The sequence below is a fragment of the Cebus imitator genome, unplaced genomic scaffold (genome assembly GCF_001604975.1).
Source record: "Cebus imitator isolate Cc_AM_T3 unplaced genomic scaffold, Cebus_imitator-1.0 Scaffold119, whole genome shotgun sequence".
NCBI classification, from domain to species: domain Eukaryota; kingdom Metazoa; phylum Chordata; class Mammalia; order Primates; family Cebidae; genus Cebus; species Cebus imitator.
In genome coordinates this window covers 4,076,252-4,103,372 of record NW_016107434.1, presented here as the reverse complement: position 1 = coordinate 4,103,372, position 27,121 = coordinate 4,076,252, and the positions used below count along the sequence as shown (strand labels likewise).

At 42.3% G+C, this 27,121-nt stretch overlaps 1 protein-coding gene across 7 annotated transcripts in view; it reads right to left on the bottom strand.

The window, feature by feature from the left end:
- RYR3 (ryanodine receptor 3) overlaps positions 1-27,121 on the bottom strand; it is a 556,286-nt gene that overhangs the window by 127,212 nt on the left and 401,953 nt on the right. For 6 of the 7 annotated variants that reach the window (XM_037742376.1, XM_037742379.1, XM_037742378.1 and 3 more), the window contains 7 exons: positions 22,433-22,613; positions 21,192-21,303; positions 12,753-12,873; positions 10,220-10,389; positions 7,630-7,850; positions 2,859-2,949; positions 583-723 (listed from right to left, as the gene is read on the bottom strand). In XM_037742376.1, coding sequence (XP_037598304.1) covers positions 583-723; positions 2,859-2,949; positions 7,630-7,850; positions 10,220-10,389; positions 12,753-12,873; positions 21,192-21,303; positions 22,433-22,613 — 1,037 coding nt within the window. The remainder of the gene's footprint in view (positions 1-582; positions 724-2,858; positions 2,950-7,629; positions 7,851-10,219; positions 10,390-12,752; positions 12,874-21,191; positions 21,304-22,432; positions 22,614-27,121) is intronic. The other variant, XM_037742377.1, reaches the window with a different exon arrangement.

Here is a 27,121-nt window from a genome sequence, read left to right as displayed (position 1 = left end):
CTACTCATTTTCTACCGTTCAAGCTGGTGACTTCACAAATCGGGTTAGGTGAAGTGGAGCAAAGCCCAAGAGTCAGAACTCTACGTCAATCACACTGTTCGGTAAGGCCTGGGGCTCAGAGGCTCTGAGTTCTCACCCGATGCCTCCTCAAATGAGTGACTGCGAAGAACCTCTTCTAGAATGGCTTCAGGTCTTCTGGAAATCCCCTTTCCCACCCTCACAGCAGATGCCAGGACTTTCCCTCCTGGCTCGAGCTTAGTGAAGGTTGGCAGACAGGAGCCACACCCAATGTGGGGGGAAGGAATAGGGAGGTAAGACATCAAGACTGACACCAAATAATATGTGTGTAATTCAGTCTCCCATGTACGGCTTTGTAAATGTGAAAATTTATTCAATACTCTGAGGCTTCTCTTCACCTGTAAAATAAGGATTTTGCAAGTTTCCGTTTCAGAGAGATGGGTAAGGATTAGCTTAATATGCTTGTGAAGTCCTGGCAAATGGAAAGCTAAATAGATGATGGCTGTTATTATCTGTAGGTGCTGGGCACTGAGATTCTTTTTGTTCAGAAAGTACTGTCATTACCTTATGGGAGAGAGAGTCAAAAATCCCCCAGAAAAGCTTCTCTGTTAGGTGCAGCTCTTCTTCCACAGCTAGCCCATAGCTCCCCCATCCTGAAGGCAGGCAGTAATACTTCCAGCACTGTTCATAGTGATTCGTCAGAAGCTGGTAAGTTCAGAAGAGGATGGCGTTGGCAGGGTGGGACAGAGAAAGTCCATGGGCATCAAAATGTGCAGGAGAGAAAAAAATAGCAAGCAGAGATCATGAGAATGAAGCATGAGAAACAGCTGGGCTGTCTACAGAGGCCCTTCAAACACCGCTGGGAACAGTCTGCTCTCTGCCTAATGAGCTTGAGCCTGAGCTGATCCACCTGATTAATTCTTGTGCCTCCTAATGTGCCCCTAGCAGTTACTAGAAAATGGAGAACTGTTTCCACTTTGAACAAGAAAGTGCCACCTTCTGAAAGTAGTCACTGTGTGCTGTTCTAACCAGTCAGGGGTGGAAAGAATTTCTTTTGGGACCTTTGCTTGTAACTCTGGAAGATCTTGGGGGAATGCTGATATGAGGAGAGGACAGCGGGCAGCAAGTTGTGGGTCTGAAGATTTTCTCTACATCAATTACTACCCGTTGTTTTCTTGCCCCTGCTCCCCGGGTTCCTCCCTCCGCACTGTCTTTATCACAGCCTGCTGATTTGACAGTGGTTTCACATCTTGCCAGTAGAGGGCGGAAGTATACCGGTGAGGTTTCCATACCAGCAGGTGTGATCCACGTCCTCTAAGAAAAATCCCACTGATATGAGCGGTAAAAGTAAGCTTATTCAGTGTTACCAATAATGTCTCTTCAAAGCCAGCATCCAGCTGGCAGCAAAGGATTTCAGAGGAAGCAATATCAAATTAAGCTGTGCACACTATGGTTTTCAGTTGAAGTATTTTTTTGACATTAAAAATGGGGTTGCTAGAGAGAAGAATTAGTCCTTGGAGGGCTGTGGAATCTCTGATAACACATAAAGTGTTTTCTGCGTGGTATGGAGACAGGGGATTGAACTAAAGGCCTCTGAGAATTCTGGGTATCCCAGTAGAATGCTTTCTGAAATACTTGCTTGGACTATAAGGAAAAGTGCTGTGAAAAGCATTAGGTAGGATTTTCAGGTGTGGCCAGCCATTGCTAACACTTTTGCATATGGGAATATGGCAAGTGCCTCGGCGATGAAGGGTAAAACGATGGTGCGCGTGGGTGGGTGGCTGATGCGGGCCCCCTCTCACCAGGTCCAGATGCCTCTAGTGAGAAAATAGTTGTAAATTATGAGAAAACCAGAAACAAGGCAATAAAAAAAGGGAAGGCCAGCCATGGTGGTTCACACCTGCTGTAATCCCAGCACTTTGGGAAACTGAGGAAGGGGGGTTGCTTGAGCTCAGGGCTGTAGTAAGCTGCGGCTGTGCCACTGCACTCAAGTGTGGGTCAGAGAGTGAGACCAAGGGCTCACTGAAAGAGAGGGGTCTTTGGTTCTTTTTTTATTGGCAAGAGAGAGGGGTCTGTGGGTTTTTAATTAAGAAAGACAGCCAGGTGCAGTGGCTCACACCTGTAATCTCAGCACCTTGGGAGGCTGAGGCGGGAGGATCACTTGAGCTCAGGAGTTTGAGACCAGCCTGGCCAACATGGTGAAACCCTGTTTCTACTAAAAACAAAACAAAAAACAAAATTAGCCGGGCGTGGTGGCGTGTTCCTGTAGTCCCAGCTTCTCTGGAGGCTGAGGCAGGAGAACTGCTTGAACCTGGGAGGTGGAGGTTGTAGTGAGCTAAGATCACACTACTGCATTTCAGCCTGGGTGACAGAGCAAGACTCCATCNAAAAAAAAAAAAAAAAAAAAAAAAAAAAAAAAGTGGAAAACCTAAGAGGATTTCTTACAAAGAAGAAAAGCACAAAACAGCATGGAATAGAAAAGGGACACTTTAATCCATTTAATGAAAAAACCACATGCACTTCAAAGCTTTTTTGAGAGGAACACATTCTGAAACCTAATTATAGCGGGAAAGCACAAAATCTAAATCCCCATACTAACTGCGGCTAAATATCAAGTAGTCAGTGGAAAGCAGTTAAAGAAAATCAGAGCAATTTTATTCAACCTTGACATTCAAGAAAAGACTTGGTTTTGGGATGTATCTTGTTAGCTAACCATCAATTTAAGGGAGTAAAATCCATTTAGCATGTAATTTTACCTCCAAACTGTGAAGACATCACATTATTAGAATGCAAGTTTCCTGTGCAATAGACTGTATTTCTGTAACAACAGTGATGTTTACCTTGAGAGGCATTTTGCAGTATTCATTGAGTTGTGGCACATCAAAAACGAGGCGTCGCAGGAGCTGCTGTAACATGGAAGGCCTCAAGTGACTGCAGCATGAAATGAGAAACATAGAAAAACAGAATGAAAAAATAAGGGAAATAATAAAGGAGGAATGAAAGAAACACTCAACAAGAAGCATATATTACAGCCAAGTCTCGAAACGACTGGCTACTAATACCCAAGATCTTAGATAAACAAGAGGAGATGATAAAACACTTTAAAACTGAGTACAGTTAAAATTCAGAACAAGAGTGCTAATGAATTGGGATACGCAAGGTGGAATTCCAATTGTTATGTGACAAAATGTTCTGGGGTCTATACGTACTCAAAATATATTCACTGACTATGGGCAAAGAATATAACAGAAAGAAGGTGCAGTGAATTCCACAGTCGTCTCTAAGGGCTGCTGAACTCTGCAGAGGGAGAGACTGGAGTGGAGCAGCTGCACAGGTGGAATCTGAGGCCACCTACTGGTGTGATTTGAAGAGAACTTTAAAGCCCTCTGCCTTACGATCTGGTCCATGAAGTTCCCACTACTGGAATCATTTGGTTGGGGTAAGGTTTTCTCCTCAAAACAACTCCACTGATAGGCAAATCCAGTAACTAATTAAAGAATAATCTATCAAATTACAGAGTTCATGGCACAAATAAATTTTGAGTAGAGAAAGGAGAGGTAAGCAACACTGACTTAGCTTTTTTACATTGCCAAACTTTAAAAAAAAAAAAACCTTGTGGAACCTGTGGTTTTCTCCAGAGAAAGGGGTACACACATAATATATAAGTTCAGCTCATGAATCCCTGAATTTTTTCCACTACTGCCTAAGTAGCTACAGAGGGAAAGCTAACATTCCTTTGTTAAATGTCAGAATGCCAGGGAAGAAATCCTTGGAGCATCTCCAAAGGAAGGATGTGTGCAGATGGAGAACAAAAGTCATCTGCCTCACAACTGTTTCTGGAGCTGGCCGTAGGATAAAAAGCCCTGGGGTGAAAATATACAGTGAGTAAGTAGCCTTGTCTCTGAATCTAACAATGAGAATGCAAAAATCACTGAATGTTTCACATTATTGTTCACCTATTAGCAATTATCACCTAAGATTCACCAACTTGAGTACCATCAAAGAGTGCAATCAATCTGTAATTCTACAAATTCCTGACTTATTAAAATAAACAATGAAAAAATCTAGTTAAGTATCAGTTTGCCTACTACATCTAGAGCTCAAGTGGTCAAGAAGAAAAGCTCTAAAAGTACCGTAATAGGGCTGTGAACTCTACTTTTTGTTTGATGTAAAATTGTAATTTCTCAGCCTGGCGCCATGGCTCATGCCTGTAATCCCAGCACTTTGGGAGGCTGAGGCAGGCAGATCAACTGAGGTCAGGAGTTCGAGACCAGCTTGGCTCACACGGTGAAATGCTGTTTCTACTAAAAATACAAAAATTAGCTGCTGCATGCCGGTAGTCCCAGCTACTAGGGAGGCTGAGGCAGGATAATCACTTGAATCTGTGAGGCGGAAGTTGCAGTGAGCCGAGATTGCGCCATTGCACTCCAGCTTGGGCAACAAGAGCAAAACTCTGTCTCTAAATAAATAAATAAATCGAATTTCTCCAAAGTCTGATTCTTTAAAAGTATTTGCAGCTCAAATTCATCTCACCAGAGTGACTTTGTTATTAGGAAATGGCTCGTGCTGGGAGGCAGGGCTCCTTGGTTGATGTGGTTTCTAAAATACACCTGGAGGTCAGCTCTAGCAAAAGGTAGAACGAGATCTGCAGCTGCTATTGATGCATTGCCAGCCAATTACAGATTAAAGCTGATAGAAAATATTTCTTTTTGTGTAAACTCATTATTTATTCCATTTTCTACTATTGAGAAGAAAATAGAGGCTTGTAAAAACAACTAATGGGGCATTAATCTTCCTTTTGAAGTGGCAAGGTACAAAACCCAGGTATCTTCTTAATTCCTAGAGGTTAACTGGTGTGTCCACTGAAATTTATCTCTCTTGAAAGATCAATAATATTCTAATTAGCATAATTGTCTGCCAGTTATCATAGAAACCCAATGGTGAGTGAAACGGTATCATAACACAGGGCCTGGTTTTGGAAGGAGCTCTTTGGGAGAAAACCCTTTTTGGGGCCTGGGTCAAGGCCCCCTTCCCATCATCCAGCCTTTACTCCACACCCCAAAATAATACTACTATGTAATGACACAGCCTGTATCATAAAGCAGTTAAAGCCTAGAGGCCTTAGAAGATACAAAGACAACAGATATATGTTAATTTTAGTATTTTAAACATAGTGATCATTGTTATATTTGAAATATAAGAATGAGGTTATCCTTTTTAAAACATTTTAAAACTTTTTGGTAACAAATGTTATTTTTCAGAGCAGTTTTAGGTTCACAGCAAAACTGAGAAGGGTCCTGAGAGTTCTCATATATTCCCTGCCCCATACAGGTGCAGCCTTCCCCATTTTGATTATCACCCAGCAGTGGTACATTTGTGACAACTGATAAACTTGTATGTTATCACCCAAATTCCATAATTTGCATTAAGATTCTCTTTTGGTGTTGCACGTTCTATCGGTTTGGACAAGTATTTAATGGCATACATCCACCCTTATACTGTTTCTGCTGCCCTAAAAATCCTCTGTGCTCCACGAATGTTCACTGCAGCACTGTTTACAACAGCAAACACCTGGAACCAACCCAAATGCCCATCGATGATAGACTGGACAGGGAAAATGTGGCACATATACACCATGGAATATTATGCAGCCATCAAAAATGATGAGCTCGTGTCCTTTGTAGGGACGTGGATGAACCTGGAAACCATCATTCTCAGCAAACTGACACAAGAGCAGAAAATCAAACACCACATGTTCTCACTCATAGGTGGGTGTTGAACAATGAGAACACATGGACACAGGGAGGGGAGCACTACACACTGGGGTCAACTGGGGGGAAATGGGGTGGGGACAGCGGGGGTTGGAGAGTTGGGGAGAGACAGCATGGGGAGACATGCCAGATATAGGTGAAGGGGAGGAAGGCAGCAAATCAAACTGCCACGTGTGTACCTATGCAACAATCTTGCATGTTCTTCACATGTACCCCAAAACCTAAAATGCAAAAAAAAAAAAAAAAAAATCCTCTGTACTCAGCTTGTTCATCTCTCCCTCCCCCTGAAACCACTGATCTTTTTACTGTTTTCTTAGATTTACCTTTTCCAGAAAGCCATATAGTTGGAATCAGACAGCATGTAGCCTTTTTGGATTGACTTCTCGTGCTTAGTAACATGGGTTTAAGGTTCCTCTATGTATTTTCATGGCTGGATAACTCATTTCTTTTTAGCACTGAATAATATTCCATGGTTTGATGTACCACAGTTTATCCATTTGCCCACTTAAAAAAAATCTTGATTGCTCCCAAGTTTTGGCAATTATGAATAAAGCGGCTGCAAGCATCTGGGTACAGGTTTTTGTGTGGACAGAAGTTTTCCAACTCATCTGGGTAAAAACCCAGGAGTAAGACAGTTGAATCACGTGGTAAGAGCATGTTTAGTTTTGTAAGAAACTGCCAAACTACCCTCCGAAGTGTCTGTGCCATTTTCACTCCCACCAGCAATGAATGAGAGTTCCTGGTCGTTCCACATCCTTGCCAGCATGTGGTGTTGTCAGTGTTCTGGATTTGGGCCATTCTGATCTGTGTGTAGGGCTACCTCATTGCTGAGATTACCTTTTGGTGTGATGTTCTACTCACATCGATGTGAGGACTGATGAGTTTTTTTTCTAGGTAGCCCTAGCTCCCCAATGCATAGTAATTTCTTCTGTGATTAGAGCAGGACCCATTCAGTAAGAAATGAATGCCATTCTCAGCTGGCCCCTAAAGGGGAAGGCTGTCGATCCTCTCTCCAGGGTGACCTACAGCAGTGATTCCTAACCTTGACTGCATATTGGAATCACCTGGGAAGCTTCAAAGGCTGCAATCCTGGGTCCCATCCCTAACAGTTTTGACTTTTTGGGCTGGGGTGTGGCTTGGGCACTGAGTTATTTCATAACTCTTCAGGTATTTCTGATATGCAGCTGAGAAGGAAAAACACTGGCTGAAAATAGCAGATCACAGTCCTGGCCTGTGCTGCTAGGACCTGCTGTTGAAAGGTTGTCTTTCTTTATTCCACCAGACTTGACTCTGATTCCTGAGGACCCAAGGCTCTGGGAGTGACTTTACCTTTTACCCTCAGCTGGCTCTGATGCCCTTCTACAGTTGTAAAAATTATTGCCCTTAATTTCCCACTGTGACTGGAGATTTTTTTCTTTTATTTGCTGCTGGTCTTGGGAGGTCAAGAGATAGGTCGCTTTTATTCACACTCAGAGTCTGGCTTCTATGTAAGATGTGCTCAGGTAGAGGACAGACACATCTGCGTCTGGCTCCATCTTGAGAAGGAAGACAACCCTTAATTTGAACACTCTAGGCCTGAAATAGTCTTCGGGTCTATCAACCATAGGGGGTAAAGCCTGAGCTGTGCCTTCTCCCTTCCCCAAAGGGAAAGATGAGCCTCAAGGAAGAGCCTGTGGGAAATATGGGAGCCGAGCACATCCGATGACATGTCTGGGAGGGCTGGTGTATGACAAAGGTCTAGAAGCTTTCTTAGACTGGACCACCAGTTTTCAGATTACATAGTTAAATGCAGGTGACCTGGATGCATACACAGAAGTAACAACATAGGATGTGTACTTACTTGCAAATGGCAAGCAGACATTCTTCTATAGTGTCCCTTTGTGCTTTGGTGAGGGAACGTCCCTTGGAAAGCCTGTATATTGTCTGCAGGGTAGAATCAATAAGAGAGGTGCAGTGTTCTGTTCCGGCAAAGAGCGGGGCACATCTCGTGAGGAGCGGGAGCACAGCAGAACATATATACCTATTGAGTGCGAGCGCAGCCTCTGTGGTGCTTAGGGAAACCTACAGAAAGAAGATTGTGACACAGGTTAATTGCCCTAAGGAACAGAGCAAAGCTGGCTCTGCACCGAGTTCTCATGTCGCGAGTTGTGTAGCTCATACACGTTTACGATGCATTGCAAGGAGGTGAACAACTTTCTACCTTATCAGCAGTTCTATTTTTCTTTGTGCATTTTCAATGAAAAAAAAAAAAGCTAAAAGGAAGAACAACAGCAACAACAACAAAACAGGAAAAAACCAATAACAGGCTGGCTGGCTCTGTCCTCCCAAATGATCCTATAAATATCCGTTCCCTTCAAAAGAATTTTGAACTCATTGAAATCAGCTGATGGCCAGTCTAACCCAGCATTTCGATGCCTGCGAAATCCAGCTGCCAGACTACTGCATTATTATTCTGGTTTTAGCTCTCTTTTCTCACCTCCTCGGGACTCACGCACTGTCATCTTATGACTGTAAGATTAGTGAATGGTTATAGGCCAAGGAGTTTCTCAGTTTCATCAGTTTTGTGAAAGACAAAGTGGAACTCTGACTCCTTTCTGTTCATTTGTGAGCACCGTGAGCAATTCACAATCAATACTGACATGACAGCAGACCTCACTGAAGGGAACCTGGCTCTCTGCATGAGCAATGTGTAAAAGGAACAGAAACTTGGGACCTTCTATAAAACTCTAGCATAATTCTTGCTCATAATGTTCTTTTGTGTACGTTTAGATGGACAAGTTGAATACAAGGAAAATCCATTTGGTGACACTAAATACAGCCAAAGCACGCTTTACTACCATCTTTGAAAACTGTAGAACTTCAAAAGAAACCTTGAGATCCAAAGAGATGAAATATTCCCATTTGTTGTGATACTGCAGTCATTCTATCTGTAACACATTTTTTTTTTTTTTTACAACTTAGGATTTGAGAAACCATTTTCTTTGAACTATATGCATTTCTCATTATTCCTATAAATTATCTAAATTATCAAGTTTGTCTCCTAGAAACTTCAGTAATCCTGCTGAGAGAAACAGCTAATCTTTCACATTTGCCACTTTAACATACAGAGTTAAAATGAGAAAGGACAGAGCTTTGATTGCAGACGATTACAAGTTTTCAAAAGAGAATGCATGAATGTCTATGTGTTAAGGAACGGAATGTAACACCTTTTTGTTGTAGATGGTGTTTGGACAAACGTGTGATTGAACACCAGACACCAGCATGGCATTTGCTGTTTATTTGATTTATACAAACATTAAATTATTTGATTAGGAAGCTTGGGGAAGTCCTGTGATTTAAGAAAAGTATTTTTTTTTAAACCAAAAAATTTATAGAGAAGTTCAAACCAACAGCAGTGGCAGCAGCATTGTTTTAATTATTCAAAGGAATTGTACGCCCTAACACTGTCATATGTACCATTTATCATCTCCATGCCACAGATGCAAATGCAGCTCCCATTCAGGTTGGGGCTCATATTTCTTTCCATTTCTGGGTAACCTGTGCATGTGGAATCTACCCAAGTTAAGGTATTTATTTGCCACTGACAACCCATCACAGAGGTCCAATTTCTATCTCTGTTGGACACCAGGTGGAGCCTTTGAGAAACCTTTTAACTAAAAACCACCTTAAACTGGCAAGATGTTGTTTAGACACACTGATCTAGTCTGTCTTTTCTCCTTGGACCTAGGACTCCTGGTGTACCTTTTCTCTGCTTAGTTTTGACTTGTGGCACCTGGTATCTGAGCTCTGTAATTCTAGGGGCCTCTCTTGATGTCTGTGGAAGGTGAATTACCTTATTTTTCTCACCCTTGAGTTCCAGACATATTTGCCCTTGTCCTCTTGTACTGGCCTTTTTCATGCCCTTGGCTTCAGACCTATCCATCCTGGGGGTCAGTACATGAAAGTAAGGAGTCAGCGTGGGAAGAGTAACATCAGCTTATAATGTGGCCAGCCAGCCTTTTTCAAAAGCTATAGAGACATGGTTCTCACCTGAGGGTGCTTTTATCCCCCAGGGGACATCTGGTGATAACTGAAACTGGTCTTGGCAGGCATTTGGGGTGAGCTGGGGTGCTACTAATATCTAGTGGGCAGAGGCCAGGGATGTTGCTCAACATTCTACAATGCACAGGGTAGCCCCTTACAACAAATACTGCCAAGGCTGAAAAACTCTGCAATTGCGGGAGTTGGATTTGAGGGGAAATGTACCTACATCTAAGACTCTGGCCCAGTCAATTAAGATCTTCCATTTCATGGCGCCTCCATTTTATCACCCTCTAAAGTAAGCTATTAAAATGTAATTGGTGGGTAAATAAAAATAATTTGCTTCTAAGTTCAATGTTACCAATTTTACAATGATGGGAAAAATAATTTTTGTTATTTTTGCAACTTACTGTATCTAGAGAGGCAGAGGCTCTTAGGTCAGGTAAAAATCCAACCTCCAGCAAGTGGAGCAGAAAAGTTTGATCCTTAATGCCATAAACACGGTCCAAGAACAGCACCATAGGTGCCTTGTGGTCAGGGCAGAAGCTGGCCGCCATATCTGGCTCACTGACCGACCCATCTGAAAGACACATAGAAAATGTGATTTCCCTTTTTTCTATCTCCAAAGTCTCAAAAGGTAACACAGAGCTTGTCTGACTATAGCTTGTTCTCCTTATAAGGAACAGGAATTTTGGAAAAATACAGGTTGAGCATCTCTAATCCAAAAATCTGAAATCTGAAATGCACCAATATCTGAACTTTTTAGGCACCAACATGATGCTCAATGGAAATGCTCATCAGAGTATTTTGGATTTTCAGATTTGAGATACACAACTGGTAAGTATAGTGCACATATTCCAAAATCCCCCCCAAATCCAACATACTTCTAGTCCCAAGCAGTTAGGATAAGGAATACTCAACCTGTATAGTGTTGTGCTGAAGGCAGCTTGTACTTTGTTGAAAATCCAATTGTTAAAATTCCAGCCAGTTGTTAAACATGCTTATTATTAAAAATTAGAATTTACAATTAAGTAAATATTTAAAAAGGTAATAAATACTAGAACTCATTATTTCCTAATGATTTCACTGTGCGCTATGCTCTTGAGAGTTTCTTCATCAATTGTGTTTGTACGTCAGGAATACAATATCATCGTGTGCCACGTCCATTCTCTTCCCAACTCTGTGTTCAGTGACATCACATTCGTAGCTTGAAATTGGTCATCGTGGGAGTACTTATACCGCAGAAATGGGCAAATGCTAGGAATCAGGAGTTGATTTATTGCTTTGTTGATTTGAAACATAAGTGAGGGAGAACACATTAATGAAGGCAGATTAAATTGAATGTCATGTCTGTGGTTATGACATCATAAATAGAACAAACTTGGAGGACATATTCTTACGGTATTTGGAAACATTGTCTGATTTAGGTGAAACGTAGATCAGGTCATCCAAGAATTCTAATCTTAATCAAGAGGTTTAAAGGTGAAGTGTGGGAACACTATGAAGAAAATAAAAGCTGCTTGACCTGAGGATAAAGACAACATTTCAAATGAGGATAGAAAACAATCTTTCCTCTCCCTGTTTTGATTACACTAAAAACTAGGAAAGAAGGCCCCCAAAGGAGCACACTGTAGCCACGGATTATTTAATTACTGTACTGGAAAGGTGTGAGACTCCATAAAGAACCCTGAGAGGCACAAAGATTAAGTCCTAGCCAGCACGGACCCTCATCCTGCCCAAGAATCAGCATCAGGCTCCAGGAGAGCCAGAGAGAAGGGACCTTCCAGACTTGTACCAGGCAGAGCTGGGACTGAATGGCTGAGGCTGACTTCCTCTCTCACACATGCCTGGTGTGGTAGGATATGAATTAGTGTTTTGTGTTTGGGAAACACTGAGTTCAACGTCTATTTTCATTACCCTAAGTTTTCTCAGAGATGTTATCGTTTTACTGTGCTTATAAAAATGTGATGTATTTCATAGTATTATAAAAATGTGATGCATTACACAGCATGTCCTAAATTTATTTGATCCCAGGCCCCTTACTGATAGGTATACCTATTAATATCTCCTACAAAAACCTTTCATAGAATATCAGTTTGGGAAACATGGCAACAGTTGGAATCATACTTTTCAGTTCCTCCGTTTGCCTGGATAATGGGTGGGGCGACTCAGAGAAATAACACTTAGGGGAGAGAGTGACTTTTGCAAAGATAATACTGACTGATGTCAAATGTCACAGGTAGCGTTGGGGGAAAACACTTTATGATCCTCAGCCATGAGGCGTGCAACTGTGGCTGAAGAGAGGCTGTGGGGGACCTGTCTGTCTGTGCCCCAACTGCGTACACAAGCTGGGGGACCCAGGGGCAAAGAAGAAGGGAGGTCGTGGTGAGAGCTTTCACTTGCTCCAGTCCATCAGCCTCCCTCAGAGGGCTGGCATGCTTGTAGGAGGACAGCGAAGTCTGTCTGTACCTGTAGGACACAGGGTACAACTGTCTTGACACAGATGAGAGAACAGATTGAAGTCATTACTTCCTAATTATTTCACTGTGAACTATACTCTTGAGATTTTTTGCATCAATTGTATCTGGGTATTGGGAATACAAAATAATGGTGTGCTATGTCCATTCTCCTCCCAACTCTGTGTTCAGTAACATTACATTGGTGGCTTGAGACTGACCATGTTGAGAATGTTTATACCACAGAAATGGGCAAATGCTAAAAATTAGTAATCAATTTATTGTTTTGAGATTTTTTCTTGAGGAGACAAGAGAGCAGCTGGCTAGAGCTCAGAGAAGACTCATCAAAGGAAAAAGAGCGAGACACTTGCCCTGTGCAGCCTGCCCTGCATTCAGGACCTGGGGGTGGCTGTGCTGGGGGCAGAGTCCTGCTCGAGCCAGTGGCTGCTGGGAGACCGCTGCTTCAGCCTGCAGTCACTGCCCTTACCTTTGTTGAGGGAGGGCAGTTTCAAGGGGATACTGATGATCCCAACCAGGTCTTCTGTGGGGACCAGGGAGCGCAGGATGGACCTGATGCGGATGGCTTCCCCCTTTCCTGTCTGGATGAGCTGGAAAATAGAAAATAGGGTCGAGAATGAGATAAGATAAGTGAGGTTCCCACACGTTGCCCCACCCACCTCCAAACCTCTGGCAGTAAAATGACTTAAGGGCAGGGGCACATTTCTATGTTTCTCTAATTGCTACAGACACCTGTGGCCACAGGGAAAGAGGAGAGTGGTCTCTTGATTTTCCAGAAAAGGAGCTACTGAGAAGTAACTGACTAAAGAGGTTGCTCGATTCCTTTGCAGTTGTTAAAGTGGCCATGAGGTTGTGGTATCAGGTCCCAAGAATAAGTTCATGGCCTGCTGGTGGCTTCTCAGTGTGACTACACTGCCAGGAGTGCTAGTGGCCATGATAGATATGTTGACACTATGGCCACAATGGCAGACTCTAGAATTCTGTGAAATGTAGAAATGGCTTATGAATTTCAATTTCAAAGAGTGTGATTAATGTGGGGGATGAGAAGTGGGCAAGAAGGGTGTCGAGAACGACAGAGAGAACTTGAAGGGCTCAGTGGAGTTATCCCGGCATGAACAGCCTGATCCACCCTGACAGTGACGGGCCAACCCAGCACGTACAATGGTGTGCATGCATATCCCCCTTCACACGCAGTCTCTGGTGAGGTGTAGCAGGTGTTCAGCTCAGAAGTAAATGTCATAGCTCAGGGTCACACCTTCCCTAGGTGGGCTGGATGGTAGGCTCAGATACAATGCTTGGTGCCACCAGGGAAAGGAGAAGGCCTGCTTTCCCCACCACCCTGGTGCCACCTCCATCCCCAAGGGTAGAAAAGAGGTGGTTGGTGATGATGGCATCTTTCCCTCACCACTGATAGAGGGGGACCCATAGGAGGGGTCCTGAGAAGTGCTGTGTGCATGTGTATGTGTCAGGTCTTGGAGCAGAGAGGCAGTAAGGAAGGAAGAAGGGGCACCCCAGATGGGGCTCTGGTGACTGAGCTATTCCATGCCACCTTCTTGAGAAGCAGCAAACTGTAATGTGCTTTCTGATGTGATGAGGGGTGACCAGGAATTTGAGTGTGAACACACAGGGGTCCCTGATCCTCCCCACCCCCACCAAGACTGTACAACACCCTAGCGTTTTCTGGGCTCCAAGTTTCCTGCATTTGCGTAAAGGCACAGAAATGGAAAGACAGGCCTACGTGGGTGAGGCTCATTTACCAAACGAGGAACTGGAATCCTAGGAATTCAGATCAGCCTTATCAAGATTTAGAGTTGCTTTTCATATGGAAAGCAGCTATTTCCTCTCTTAGGATGTCAGGCCTTATATAAAATAAGACTTAGTCTTTTAGCCCTCAGCAGAGGTGAAAAAGGAAAGGAAAAGATCATACTTTTTAGTTCAAAACTAAGTCTGAGAAGACATCTCATAAAACAGAAGACATCTCATAAAACTATCCTTTTGTGATGTTTGCAAAGCTCTATCTCTGGGGGAAAAGTCAAACGCCATCCACAGGAAGAGTCTGCGTTCCTGGGTCCTAACGCCACAGTCATCAGGAAAGGGATTTTCCACATGGAGCATCCTGATGGCCATGATCCAGAATCGAGACACTCTCATTTTGTCCAAATTGAGGCATGTCAAAACATAATTCTAGGAGGCTTTTGAAACAAAGTGTGTAGGGGATATGCTCAACCAGTGCCATGGAGAAATCACACAAGACAAGGATCTAGCCAGGAGTCACTCCCTAGAAAGCAGCAGAGGCAGGTATCAGAAGTGGAAACTACTTTTGAAATAAGCTAAAAGAGACCTAGAAAAAGGCAAGTTAGCAAATGCCAGAGACAGAGGAAGAAATGAGATTCTGGAAATCTATAGTGTTCTTGGGGTAGGCTTCTCAAAACTGTTCTTGGGGATTTCCAGCAAGACGGCTGAATAGCAACAGCTCCGATCCACAGTTCCCAGTGAGAACAATGCAGAAGGCCAGTGATCTCCACATTTCCAACTGAGGGACCAGTTTCATCTCACTGGGACTGGTTAGACAGTAGGTGCAGCCCAATGAGGGTGAGTCAAGGCAGCCCAAAGAGGCATCGCCTCACCCGAGAAGCACAAGGGGCCGGAGAATTCCCTCTCCTAGCAAAGAGAAACCATTAGGGACTTTTTCTGACACTCTGGCACTCTGGCTCAGATACTGTGCTTTTCCCACAGTCTTCACAATCCACAGACTAGGAGATTATCTCCAGTACCTACAACACCAGCGCTCTGGGTTTCCAGCACAAAATTGGGTGGCTGCTTTAGCCACAGGAATTTTTTTTTTCCTCATATCCCGGTGGAGCCTGGAATGCCAGTGAGACAGAACCGCTCATTCCCCTGAAAAAGGGAGATGAAGCCAGGGAGCCAAGTGATCTGGCTCGACGGGTCCCAACCCCATGAACACCAGTAAGCTAAGATCCACTGGGGGGAGGTGCATCTGCCATTGCTGAGGCTCGGTTAGGCAGTTTTAACCTCACCTGTGTAAATTTACACAGTGACTGGATGGAGCCCACAGCAGCTCAGGAAGGCCTCTGCAGGCAGACTGTGACTAGGCTCCCTTCTTGCTGGGCAGAGCATCTCTGAAAAAAGGCAGCAGCCCATTAGGAACTTATAAATAAAGTCTCCACCTTCCTGGGACAGAGCACCTGGGAAAAGGGGCAGTTGTGGGTTCAGCATCAGCAGACTTAAACATCCCTGCCTGGCAGCTCTGAAGGGAGCAATGGATATCCCAGCACAGCACTTGAGCTCTGATAAGGCACAGACTGACTCCTCCAGTGGCTCCCTCATCCCCCTGTATCCTGACTCGGAGACACGTCAGTCAGCAGAGCTCTGGCTGGCATCTGGCAGGTACCCTTCTGGGATGAAGCTACCAGAGGAAGAAACAGGCAGCTATTTTTGCTGTTCTGCAGCCCCTGTGGGTGATTTTCAGGCATTCAAGGTCTGGAGTAGACCTCTAGCAAACTCCAGCAGACCTGCAGAAGAGGGGCCTGTTAGAAGAAAAACTAAAGAACAGCAAGAAATAGTTCCAACATAAACAGAAAGGGCATCCATTCAGAGACCCCACTCAAAACTCACCAACTTCAAAGACCAAAGATAGAAAAATCCACAAAGATGGGAAGAAACCAGCACAAAAAGGATGATATCTCCAAAAACCAGAACACCTTTCTCCTCCAAGGAATCACAATTCCTCACCAGCAGGGGAACAAAACTGGATGGAGAATGAGTTTGACACAGTGACAGACGTAGGCTTCAGAAGGTGGGAGGTAACAAACTTCTCTGAGCTAAAGGAGCATGTTCTAACCCAATGCAAGGAAACTATGAACCTTGAAATAAGGTTAGACGACATGCTAACTAGAATAACCAGCATAGAGAAGAACATAAACAATCTGATGGGGCTGAAAAACACAGCACAAGAACTTCGAGAAGCACACATAAGTTTCAATAGCTCAATCAATCAGAGATTGAAAATAGACTCAATGAAATAAAGCAAGAAGGTAAGATTAGAGAAAAATAGGGTGAAACGGAATGAACAAAGCATCCAAGAAATATGGGATTATGTGAAAAGACCAAATCTATGTTTGATCAGAGTACGTGAAAGTGATGGGGAGAATAAAACCTAGTTGGAAAACACTCTTCAGGATATTATCCAGGAGAACTTCCCCAACCTAGCAAGGCAGGCCAACATTCAAATTCAGGAAATAAAGAGAACACCACAAAAATATTCCTCCAGCAGAGCAAACCCAAGACACATAATCATCAGATTCACCACAGTTGAAATGAAGGAAGGGCAGCCAGAGAGAAAGGTTGGGTTACCCACAAAGGGAAGCCCATCAGACTCACAGTGGACCTATCTGCAGAAACCCTGTAAGCCAGAGGAGAGTGGGGACCAATATTCAACATCCTTAAAGAAAACAATTTTCAACCCAGAATTTCTTATCCAGACAAACTAAGCTTCATAAGCAAAGAAGAATTAAAATACTTTATGGACAAGCAACTGCTGAGAGACTTTGTCACCACCAGGCCTGCTTTACAAGAGCTCCTGCAGGAAGCACCAAACATGGAAAGGAATAACCAGTACCAGCCACTGCAAAAACATATCAAATTATAAAGACCATCGACATTATGAAGAAACTGCATAAACCAACAGGCAAAACAACCAGCTAGCACCAAAATTGCAGGATCAAATTCACACATAACAACATTAACCTTAAATGTAAATGGGCTAAATGCCCCAATCAAAAGACACAGACTGGCAAATTGGATGAACAGTCAAGACCCATCAGTATACTGTGTTCAGGAGGCCTATCTCACATGCAAAGATACACACAGACTCAAAATAAAGGGAAGGAGGAAAATTTACAAAGCAGATGGAGAGAGAGAGAGAGAGAGAGAGAGAGAGAGAGAGAGAGAGAGAGAGAGAGAGAAAGCAGGGATTGCAATCCTAGTCTCTGACAAAACAGACTTTAAACCAACAAAGATCAAAAGAGACAAAGAAGGACATTACGTAATGGTAAAGGGATCAATGCAACAAGAAGAGCTAACTCTCCTAAACATATATGCACCCAATACAGGAGCACCCAGATACATAAAACAAGTTCTTAATGACCTACAAAGAGATTTAGACTCCCACACAATAATAGTGCGAGACTTTAACATCCCACTATCAATATTAGACAGATCAAAGAGACAGAACATTAACAAGGATATCCAGAACTTGAACTCAAATCTGGACCAAGTGGACCTAATAGACATCTACAGAACTCTCTATCCCAAATCCACAGAATATACATTCTTCTCAGCACCACAATGCACTTATTCTAAAACTGACCACATAATTGCAAGTAAAACACTCCTCAGCAAATGCAAAAGAACGGAAATCCTAACAAATCATCTCTCAGACCACAGTGCAATCAAATTAGAACTCAGAATTAAGAAACTCACTCAAAACCACACAACTACATGTAAACTGAACATCTTTCTCCTGAATGACTACTGGATAAATAATGAAATGAAGGCAGAAATAAAGATGTTCTTTAAAACCAATGAGAATGGAGACACAATGTACCAAAATCTCTGTGACACAGCTAAAGCAGTGTTTGGAGGGAAATTTATAGCACTAAATGCCCACAAGAGAAAGGAGGAAAGATCTAAACTTGACACTCTAATGTCACGATTAAAAGAACTAGAGGAGCAAGATCAAACAAATTCAAAAGCTAGCAGAAGACAAGAAATAACTAAGATCAGAGTACAACTGAAGGAGATAGAGACACAAAAAACCCTTCAAAAATCAATGAATCCAGGAGCTGGTTTTTTGAAAAGATCAACAATGTAGACCACTAGCCAGACTAATAAAGAAGAAAAGAGAGAATAATCAAATAGATGCAATAAAAAACGATAAAGGGGATATCACCACCAATCCCAAAGAAATACAAACTACCCTCAGAGATTACTACAAACACCTCTATGCACATAAACCAGTAAATCTAGAAGAAATGGATAAATTCCTGGACACTTACAAACCAGGAAGAAATTGAATCCCTGAACAGACCAATAACAAGGTCTGAAATTGAGGGAGCAATGAATAGCCTACCAACCAAAAAAAGTCCAGGACCAGACAGGTTTACAGCTGAATTCTACCAGAGGTACAAAGAGGAGCTGGTACCAGTACCATTCCTTCTGGATCTATTTCAAATAGTACAACAAGAGGGAATCCCCCCAACTCATTTTATGAGACCAACATCATCCTGATACCAAAACCTGGCAGAGACACAACTAAAAAAGAAAATTTCAGGCCAATATCCATGATGAACATTGATGCAAAAAACCTCAATAAAACACTGGCAAACCGAATCCAACAGCCCATCAAAAAACTTATCCATCATGAACAGCTTGGCTTCATCCCTGGGAAACAAGGCTTGTTCAACATATGCAAGTCTATAAACATAATCCATCACAAAAACACAACCAAAGACAAAAACCACATGATTGTTTCAAGAGATGCAAAGAAGGCCTTCAACAAAATTCAATAGTCCTTTATGCTAAAAACTCTCAATAAACTAGGTATTGAGGGAACATATCTCAAAATAATAAGAGCTATTTATGACAAACCCACAGCCAATATCATACTAAATGGACAAAAACTAGAAGCATTCCCTTTGAAAACAGGCACAAGACAAGGATGCCCTCTCCACTTCTACTTAACATAGTATTGGAATTTCTGGTCAGGGCAATCAGGCAAGAAAAAGACATAAAGGGTATTCAATTAGGAAAAGAAGAAGTCAAATTGTCTCTATTTGCAGACAACATGATTGTATATTTAGAAGACCTCATTTTCTCAGCCCCAATCTTAAGCTGATAAGCAACTTCAGCAAAGTCTCAGGATAAAAAATCAATGTGCAAAAATCACAAGCATTCCTATACACCAATAACAGACAAACAGAGAGCCAAATCATGAGCGAACTCCCATTCACAATTGCTACAAAGAAAATAAAATGCCTAGGAATACAACTAACAAGGGATGCGAAGGATCTCCTCAAGGAGAACTACAAACCACTGCTCAAGAAAATAAGAGAGGACACAAACAGATGAAAAAATGTTCCATGTTTATGGATAGGAAGAATCAATATCGTGAAAATGGCCATACTGCCCAAAGTAATTTATAGATTCAATGATATTCCCATCAAGCTACCATTGTCTTTCTTCACGGAATTGGAAAAAACCACCTTAAACTTGATATGGAACCAAAAAGAGCCCACATAGCCAAGACAATCCTAGGCAAAAAAAAAAAAAAAAGAGTTGGAGGCACCATGCTACCTGACTTCAAACTACATTATACAAGGCTACAGTAATCAAAACAGCATGGTACTAGTACCATAACAGAGATATAGATCGACGGAATAGAAAAGAGCCTTCAGAAATAACACCACACATCTACTGCCATCTCATCTTTGACAAAGCTGACAAAAACAAGCAATAGGGAAAGGATTCCCTATTTAATAAACGGTGTTGGGAAAACTGGCTAGCCATATACAGAAAACTGAAACTGGATCCTTTCCTTACTTCTTATACAAAAATTAACTCCAGATGGATTAAAGAGTTAAACATAAGATCTAACACCATAAAAACGCTAGAAGAAAACCTAGGCAATGCCATCTAGGACATAGGCATGAGCAAGGACTTCATGATTAAAACACCAAAAGCAATGGCAACAAAAGCCAAAATAGACAAATGGGATGTAATTAAACTAAAGAGCTTCTGCACAGCAAAAGAAACTATCATTAGAGTGAACTGGCAACCAACAGAATGGGAAAAAAAATTTTGCAATCTACCCATCCGACAAAGGGCTAATATCCAGAATCTATAAAAAAGTTAAACAAATTTACAAGAAAAAAGCAAATACACCCATTAAAAAGTGGGCAAAGGATATGAACAGACACTCCTGAAAAGGAGACATTTATGCAGTCAACAAACATATGAAAAAAAGCTCATAATCACTGATCATTAGAGAAATGCAAATCAAAACCACATTAAGATACCATCTTATGCCAGTTAGAATGGTGATCATTCAAAAATCAGGAGACAACTGATGCTGGACAGTATGTTGAGAAATAGGAACATTTTTACACTGTTGGTGGGAGTGTAAATTAGTTCAACCATTGTGGAAGACAGTGTAATGATTCCTCAAGGATGTAGAAATAGCATTTGACCCAGCAATCCCATTACTGGGTATATACCCAAAGGATTATAAATCATTCTATTATAAAGCCACATGCACATGTATGTTTATTGCGGCCCTGTTTTTAACAGCAGAGACTTGGAACCAACCCAAATGCCCATCAATGACAGACTGGATAAAGAAAATGTGGCACATATACACCATGGAATACTATGCAGCCATAAAAAGGGATGAGTTAATATCCTTTGTAGGGACATGGAAAAAGCTGGAAACCATCATTCTCAGCAAACTGACCAACAAAACACAAACCAAACACCAAACAGAAAACCAAACACCGCATGTTCTCACTCATAAGTGGGTGTTGAACAATGAGAACACATGGACACGAGGAGGGGAACATCATATACCAGGGCCTGTCAGGAGGTGGGGGGCTAGGGGAGGGATAGCAGGGGCTGGAGGATAGGGAGGGGTAGCAGGGGGTTGGGGACTAGGGGAGGGATAACAGGAGAAATACCTAATGTAGATGATGGGGTGATGGATGCAGCAAACCACCATGGCACGTGTATACTTATGTAACAAACCTGCACGTTCTGCACATGTACCCTGGAACTTAAAGCACTAAAAACAACAACAACAAAAAAAAAACTGTTCTCTGAAAGCTCTATCACTTACATGCATTTCAGGAGCACAGCGGCCCAGTAGATCTATAAGTGCTGAATAAAATGACATAATTGCATTGCCCATGTGCACGATTTCTTCTTCCTCTTCATCGTCCTCCGTGCTGCTGAAAGAACCAACAGAGGGTGGGTGTGAGGAAGGCTGGCAGCACTGCCATGCTGGAGACATAACTGCTTGATATGGAAGCACTCTGCTCATCTTGGTTATCATACATCCTTTTCCCTTGAAACCTTATCTTCCTCCAGAAGTTGAAAAGGAGCCCAAATATTTGTCCATGACATTCATGGGATCCCATGAATCTTAAGGCATGAGTACTGACATGAGCTGATCATTCACACCATAACTCCTACCAACCATTCATTCCCTCTTCCTCCCTATGAAGGGAAGGTCCATGGAAAGCACATTGGACCAGGAGTCAGGAGGGCTCAGTCCCTGTCCTGGCTCTGTTGCTAATAAGTCATATGACCTCAGGCCTCAGTTTTTTTTTCATGTTGCTTGAGGAAGTTGGGAAAGCCTATGTTTAGGGTCCTTTCCAGCTCTACCAGGTCTGACGACAAAGAAAAATGCCAATTGTCCAAAGCGTTTCTGCTGCTGGGTTATACCCACTCTCTAGATTCTAGGGTCTAATCTAAAGGCTGTGATAAAGAAAGGGACATGATCATGAGACATGATAAAGGGAAAGTAACAAGACAATCAGATAATCTACCAACTATTTCCTTAACATTTAAATAACATTATAGTGCTGTGACTTTTCACATTCTGCAACTTTTTTTTTTTTTTTCTTGAAGTCAAATCAAAAAACTTTCATTAGTCCTCATGCTTTTAGAAGAGGAAGTGGAGGCAGTATCTTTTTAAAAATGAGATATGGGATGAGACACCATGGGACAAAATACTGAAGGAAACATGCTGAAATTAGACAAGGAGTAGAATCTTGGTCCAGGCCTTTTAGCTTCGGACCCCATGGGGATGCTATAAGGAGGCCAAGAGTTTGCCCACTTTGTGATCTCCAGCTGCGCTCGGCAGAGTAGAGAACATGGAAGGGGGTGAAGGTGATACTGATCTCTAGGCTTAATGGAAGAGTCAAGACAATGCTGTGCTTGATGAAGTGTAAATATTTTAGTTGTAACTGTTAGGAATGTGTGCTTTCTCTATTACATCCTAAATCATCCGTATACCGACAATATCTGAGAGCTCACCAACCGTTTCCGCGCTGAAAGGCAACTCCATTCACTTACACTTCTCTCTTGTATCCTTGAGACGGGAGGTCAAGCGCTGGGTTCTCAGAGATCTTAATGGCACCCTGCATGGCCGCCAACAGCCCGTTTCCCCCGTCACCCCGCAGGGCCGGGCCGAAGCACTCTGGGCGTCTGATCAGCAGCTTGACCACAACACTGGCGTTTTCTTCCACACTCTCACCTAGGGAAGAGAGGCATCGTTTCCTTCTCATTAGAAAGGACAACCCCAGGATTTATTTCTAGTTGAGGAAGCTGGGAGAACAGTGTTTTGTTCAGCTTATCACATGTTCTTTTTCTGGTTTAGGTTAGTCAAGTATGCAGTAGAAGTAGAGAAGGAACTAAGAAATCTGTAATGGACTGTGGTCAATTAGTCATAAACTCACTGCACTCAAACCAGCCTCATTTACTCTTAAGATTAGGAGTTGACACTGAAGGAGAAAAAGGTGGCTTTGATAAATTGGGTCAGGATCTGTTTATTTAAAGTATTAAGATCAACCATTACAAGCAGATTTTTACTCTTCAGCTCAGGATTTTGTACTGTAGAGATTATTTCCATACATTTAGGTCTTCAGAGGGCAGTTAATAAGCTGCTGAGTCTGCCACAGAGTACTGATTCATTCACATGTGACTTAGAGAACAGAAGAACTTTACAACTTTATTACCTCAATGAGGGGATGCAAATCTGCTTTCTTCCTTGAAAAGAGGTGAGATGGTTACTCAAGCTGGTGTGCTTCAATTAACGCTTGGGGAAGTCATGTATCAGCTTCTCACTCTATTACCCTAATAGATATTATCCTAATACTCCGTGAGTATTAGGATAATAGAGTCAGAAGCTGATACATGATAGCCAGGTTTGTATGGATGGACTTCAGGTCATTTCTGGAATCCTGTATCCAGATGAAGAATCTGCTTGGTAAAGTTTTATTGGTTATTTCTAAACTCACTTCAGGAAGGCAGAGGTTAGATAATTGTATTCTGTGGCATTTATTTTTGGATGAACCATAGACAATGAAGTTAGAGTCTCATTTCCTGATGAAGTGATTAAGTGGTAGAACTGGACACTTTGGGATAGCCATTCTTTCTTAGAGCCAATACTTATATCCAAAAGTGGGTTGGCAGCTTGTTCAGACAACTCAGTAAAAACATACCTCTGTCTCAGATGAAGTCCTAATTTGTATCTGAGAATTCATCTCTGAGCCAAGACTCCAGGGCAAGACTTTTTTGATAGTGTGTATTAGCCAAAGCCTAAAGAAAAACTTTTCTGGGAAATCATGAGAGATACCTAATTTGTGTCTGAGAATTTATCCCTGAACCCAATATTCAAAGGCAAGACTTTTTGATATTGTATATTGGAATCTTGAAGAAAAACTTTTTTACAAAATCATTAGGTATTTCTTGAAGAACTGAGCTATAACAGAGGTTACAATGTGATAAGCTGTTGTATTAGTTATTCTTGCGCAAAAAATTACCTCCAATATTGGCAGGTTGCAACAATAAATATTTATTAACTCACAGTATTTGTATAGGTCAGGGATTTTGGAGTGGCCAAGCTAGGTGGTCCTGCTTTGGGATCTCCCATGAGGTGGCAGCTGCCATCTTCTGAAGGCCCATCTGTGACTGGAGCATCAGCTTCCACGTTCACTCACATACTGTTGGCAAGAGGCCTCAGTTGCATATTGGATGTTGGGTAGAGACTTCAGTTTCTCACCATGTTGGCCTCGCCATAGGGCTGCTTGAGTGTTCTGATGATGTGGCAGCTGGCTTCCCACTGAACAAATTGTCCAGAAGGATGGTAAAGCAGAAGCCAAGCTGCCTTTAATAACCTGGTCACCTATTGTCACTCTGTTATATCCTATTCATTAGAAATGAGTTGCTAAGTCCAACTTGTATGTAAAGGGAGAATTAGGCTCTGTATTTTTGAGAGAGGAGCATCAAAGAATTTATTTATTTATTTATTTATTTATTTATTTTTTTGAGACGGAGTTTTGCTCTTGTTACCCAGGCTGGAGTGCAATGGCGCGATCTCGGCTCACCGCAACCTCCGCCTCCTGGGTTCAGGCAATTCTCCTGCCTCAGCCTCCTGAGTAGCTGGGATTACAGGTATGCGCCACCATGCCCAGCTGATTTTTTGTATTTTTAGTAGAGACGGGGTTTCACCATGTTGACCAGGATGGTCTCGATCTCTTGACCTCGTGATCCACCCACCTCGGCCTCCCAAAGTGCTGGGATTACAGGCTTGAGCCACCGCGCCCGGCCTGCATCAAAGAATTTATAGACATATTTTAAAACCATTTTAGCAGTTTAAGTTCTATTTAATAAAAACTTTTATGAATCGACTTAGAAGTGCTGTGAGTAAAGCATTCTTTTTTAAGAGACAGGGTCTGGCTCCATCAGCCAGGCTGGAATGCAGTGGTGTGATCTCAGCTCAGTGCAGCCTCGTCCTCTGGGGTTCCAGTGATCCTCCTACCTCAGCCTCTTGAGTAGCTGAGACTACAGGCACATGCTACCACAACTAGCTAATTGTTGTCGTTGTTGTATGTTTTGTAGAGACAGGGTTTCACCATGTTGCCCAGGCTGGTCTCAAACTCCTGGGCTCAAGCAATCCTCCTGCCTTGGCCTCATAAAGTGTTGGGATTACAGGCATGAGCCACCATACCCTGACAGAGCTTCTGAATGAGAACCCAGAAAACCTAACTTCTTCTTCCAGTTTTTTAGCTCATCACCGTGTAAGTATGCACACTGTACAATCTCACTGGGTCTTTTCCCTATTCAGATATGCATGCTCCGTCTAGCTTTGGAGTGGTTCGATTAGTCTAACTCAGATGCAGAGATTTTGCCCATGATGCTCGGAGGAATAGGAATGGGGTGGGCTGGCAGCTGAGCTTGCTGTTTGAGTACTTGAAATTAATGCAGGCTCACCTCTCACACCACACTCAATCTTGAACATACTGAATGTGTCTCACAGCCCTGAAAAGTCTACTTCAGACCACAGGTATGGTCCTGTCCTAGAGCTTAGCTTGCTGACATCCTCTTTTATCACTTAAGCTTTTGCACTGTGGGTAATATCCAAGACTGTACGCAAGTCCCACTCTAAGTTTTAGAGTTCTATAATTTGATCAAGAAAAAATTTTTATTAAACCGAATTTAAAGAGCTCATCAGCTTCCATTCACAGTTTTATAGCTCAATCCTTCAAGAGTCTAACATTTTTGTAAAGAAGTTTGCCTTCAAGTTCTATCCAATGTATCATACATCAAAAAAGAATCAGTTTTTATTAAACCGGAATCCATGTGAAGAAAATTCTCCGGAGATACCAAAAGGGTAAAATTATCATAATTGGATGGTGGAAAGAATCAACATATTCTGAAAAAGAGAACCCAAGGAGAGGTTGAGAGACACTGTACAGTTTGTAGAGAACCTTGGAGAAGAGTATGATGCCACTATGCCCACACCCTTTTATCACTTGAACCTATCATTTATACTGAATAGAGTGTACTCACAGGACGGAAACTTACAGAAAAGCACCAGGAGAACCTACATTTTTGAAAGCCAATGCTCTCATACATAGATGTATCTCACGGTTCACTACTTTCCAATCGTTTTTAGCCTCCAATACTTATCAGGTAGCACATACCTCAGCCCTCTCAGTTGTTATTTTTTACTATAAGAATAATAAAGCTAAAACGTTGAAATTTTAAGTACAAAAATGGAGGAAAGCACCCAACTCTGTTAATCAAACTTATTTAAATACTATACTCTGATTCTTTCAGTTACTGGGTAGAAATGCTTGTGGGTCAGCCATTGATTTTACCAGCATGTTGAATTTAACTTAGCTTTTCCCACAGTTACCGGCATCACGATGTTGGTGGGATATAACACCACAATATGCAGAAGTTGAAAAATCCGACTGTGAATTCTACATTGAGCTTGCGATTGAAATTCATTTACCCAATTAGCTTTATTTTATCTGTGTCTCAGGCCTTCAGAACTGAACTAATTGGGTCTGCTCCTACAAGTGACCCAGGAAGCCAGCCCTTGATTACTGAATTGTGGACATCTGCAGAGAACCCAGAGCACACTCTGCAAGAGGAAGGAGCTAAAGTGCAGCCATTGCTGCTAATTAGACAGGGGACCAAGTTAAAGAATTTCCAAAGGCTTCCCAAGGCAAAGAGGACGGCATGATTAGAAGGGAGAGACATTCTCTTCCTAATTACCGGTAGCTCAGCAAGCTTGACTGCTAACCAAATACATTGTGGTGAAGCTAGATATTGACCTTGAGGGCTTTTTTTTGAAGTGGGGGGAGGGGGAGATATTTGAGGTAAACTAGTTTTCCCCAAGGGCTTGCAACAATGTTTTTTGCTTGAGTTCTAAAATGAATAATGAGCTTTGTAACAGCATGAATGTTCACAGTGCCTTTCTTCAAAGGCTTCAACACCGTCCTCATGTTACTATTTTCTTTTCCACGTTCCTGAACAGTTGGATGGAAATGGAAACGACTCTCCCATTTTACCCTGGTAAAAGAGTCATACCCGCCACAGGGACGGTTATCAGGAATGCAATTATTTAATCTTCAGGTCATCACTTTTCTCACATTCTGTGTTCTAACTATAGTTCCTGTTTTAAAGTTCCATTGTCAGCAACACTGTTTTTCTTCCCATTCTTTCCATGTAAACCCTCAACCTAGGTAACTC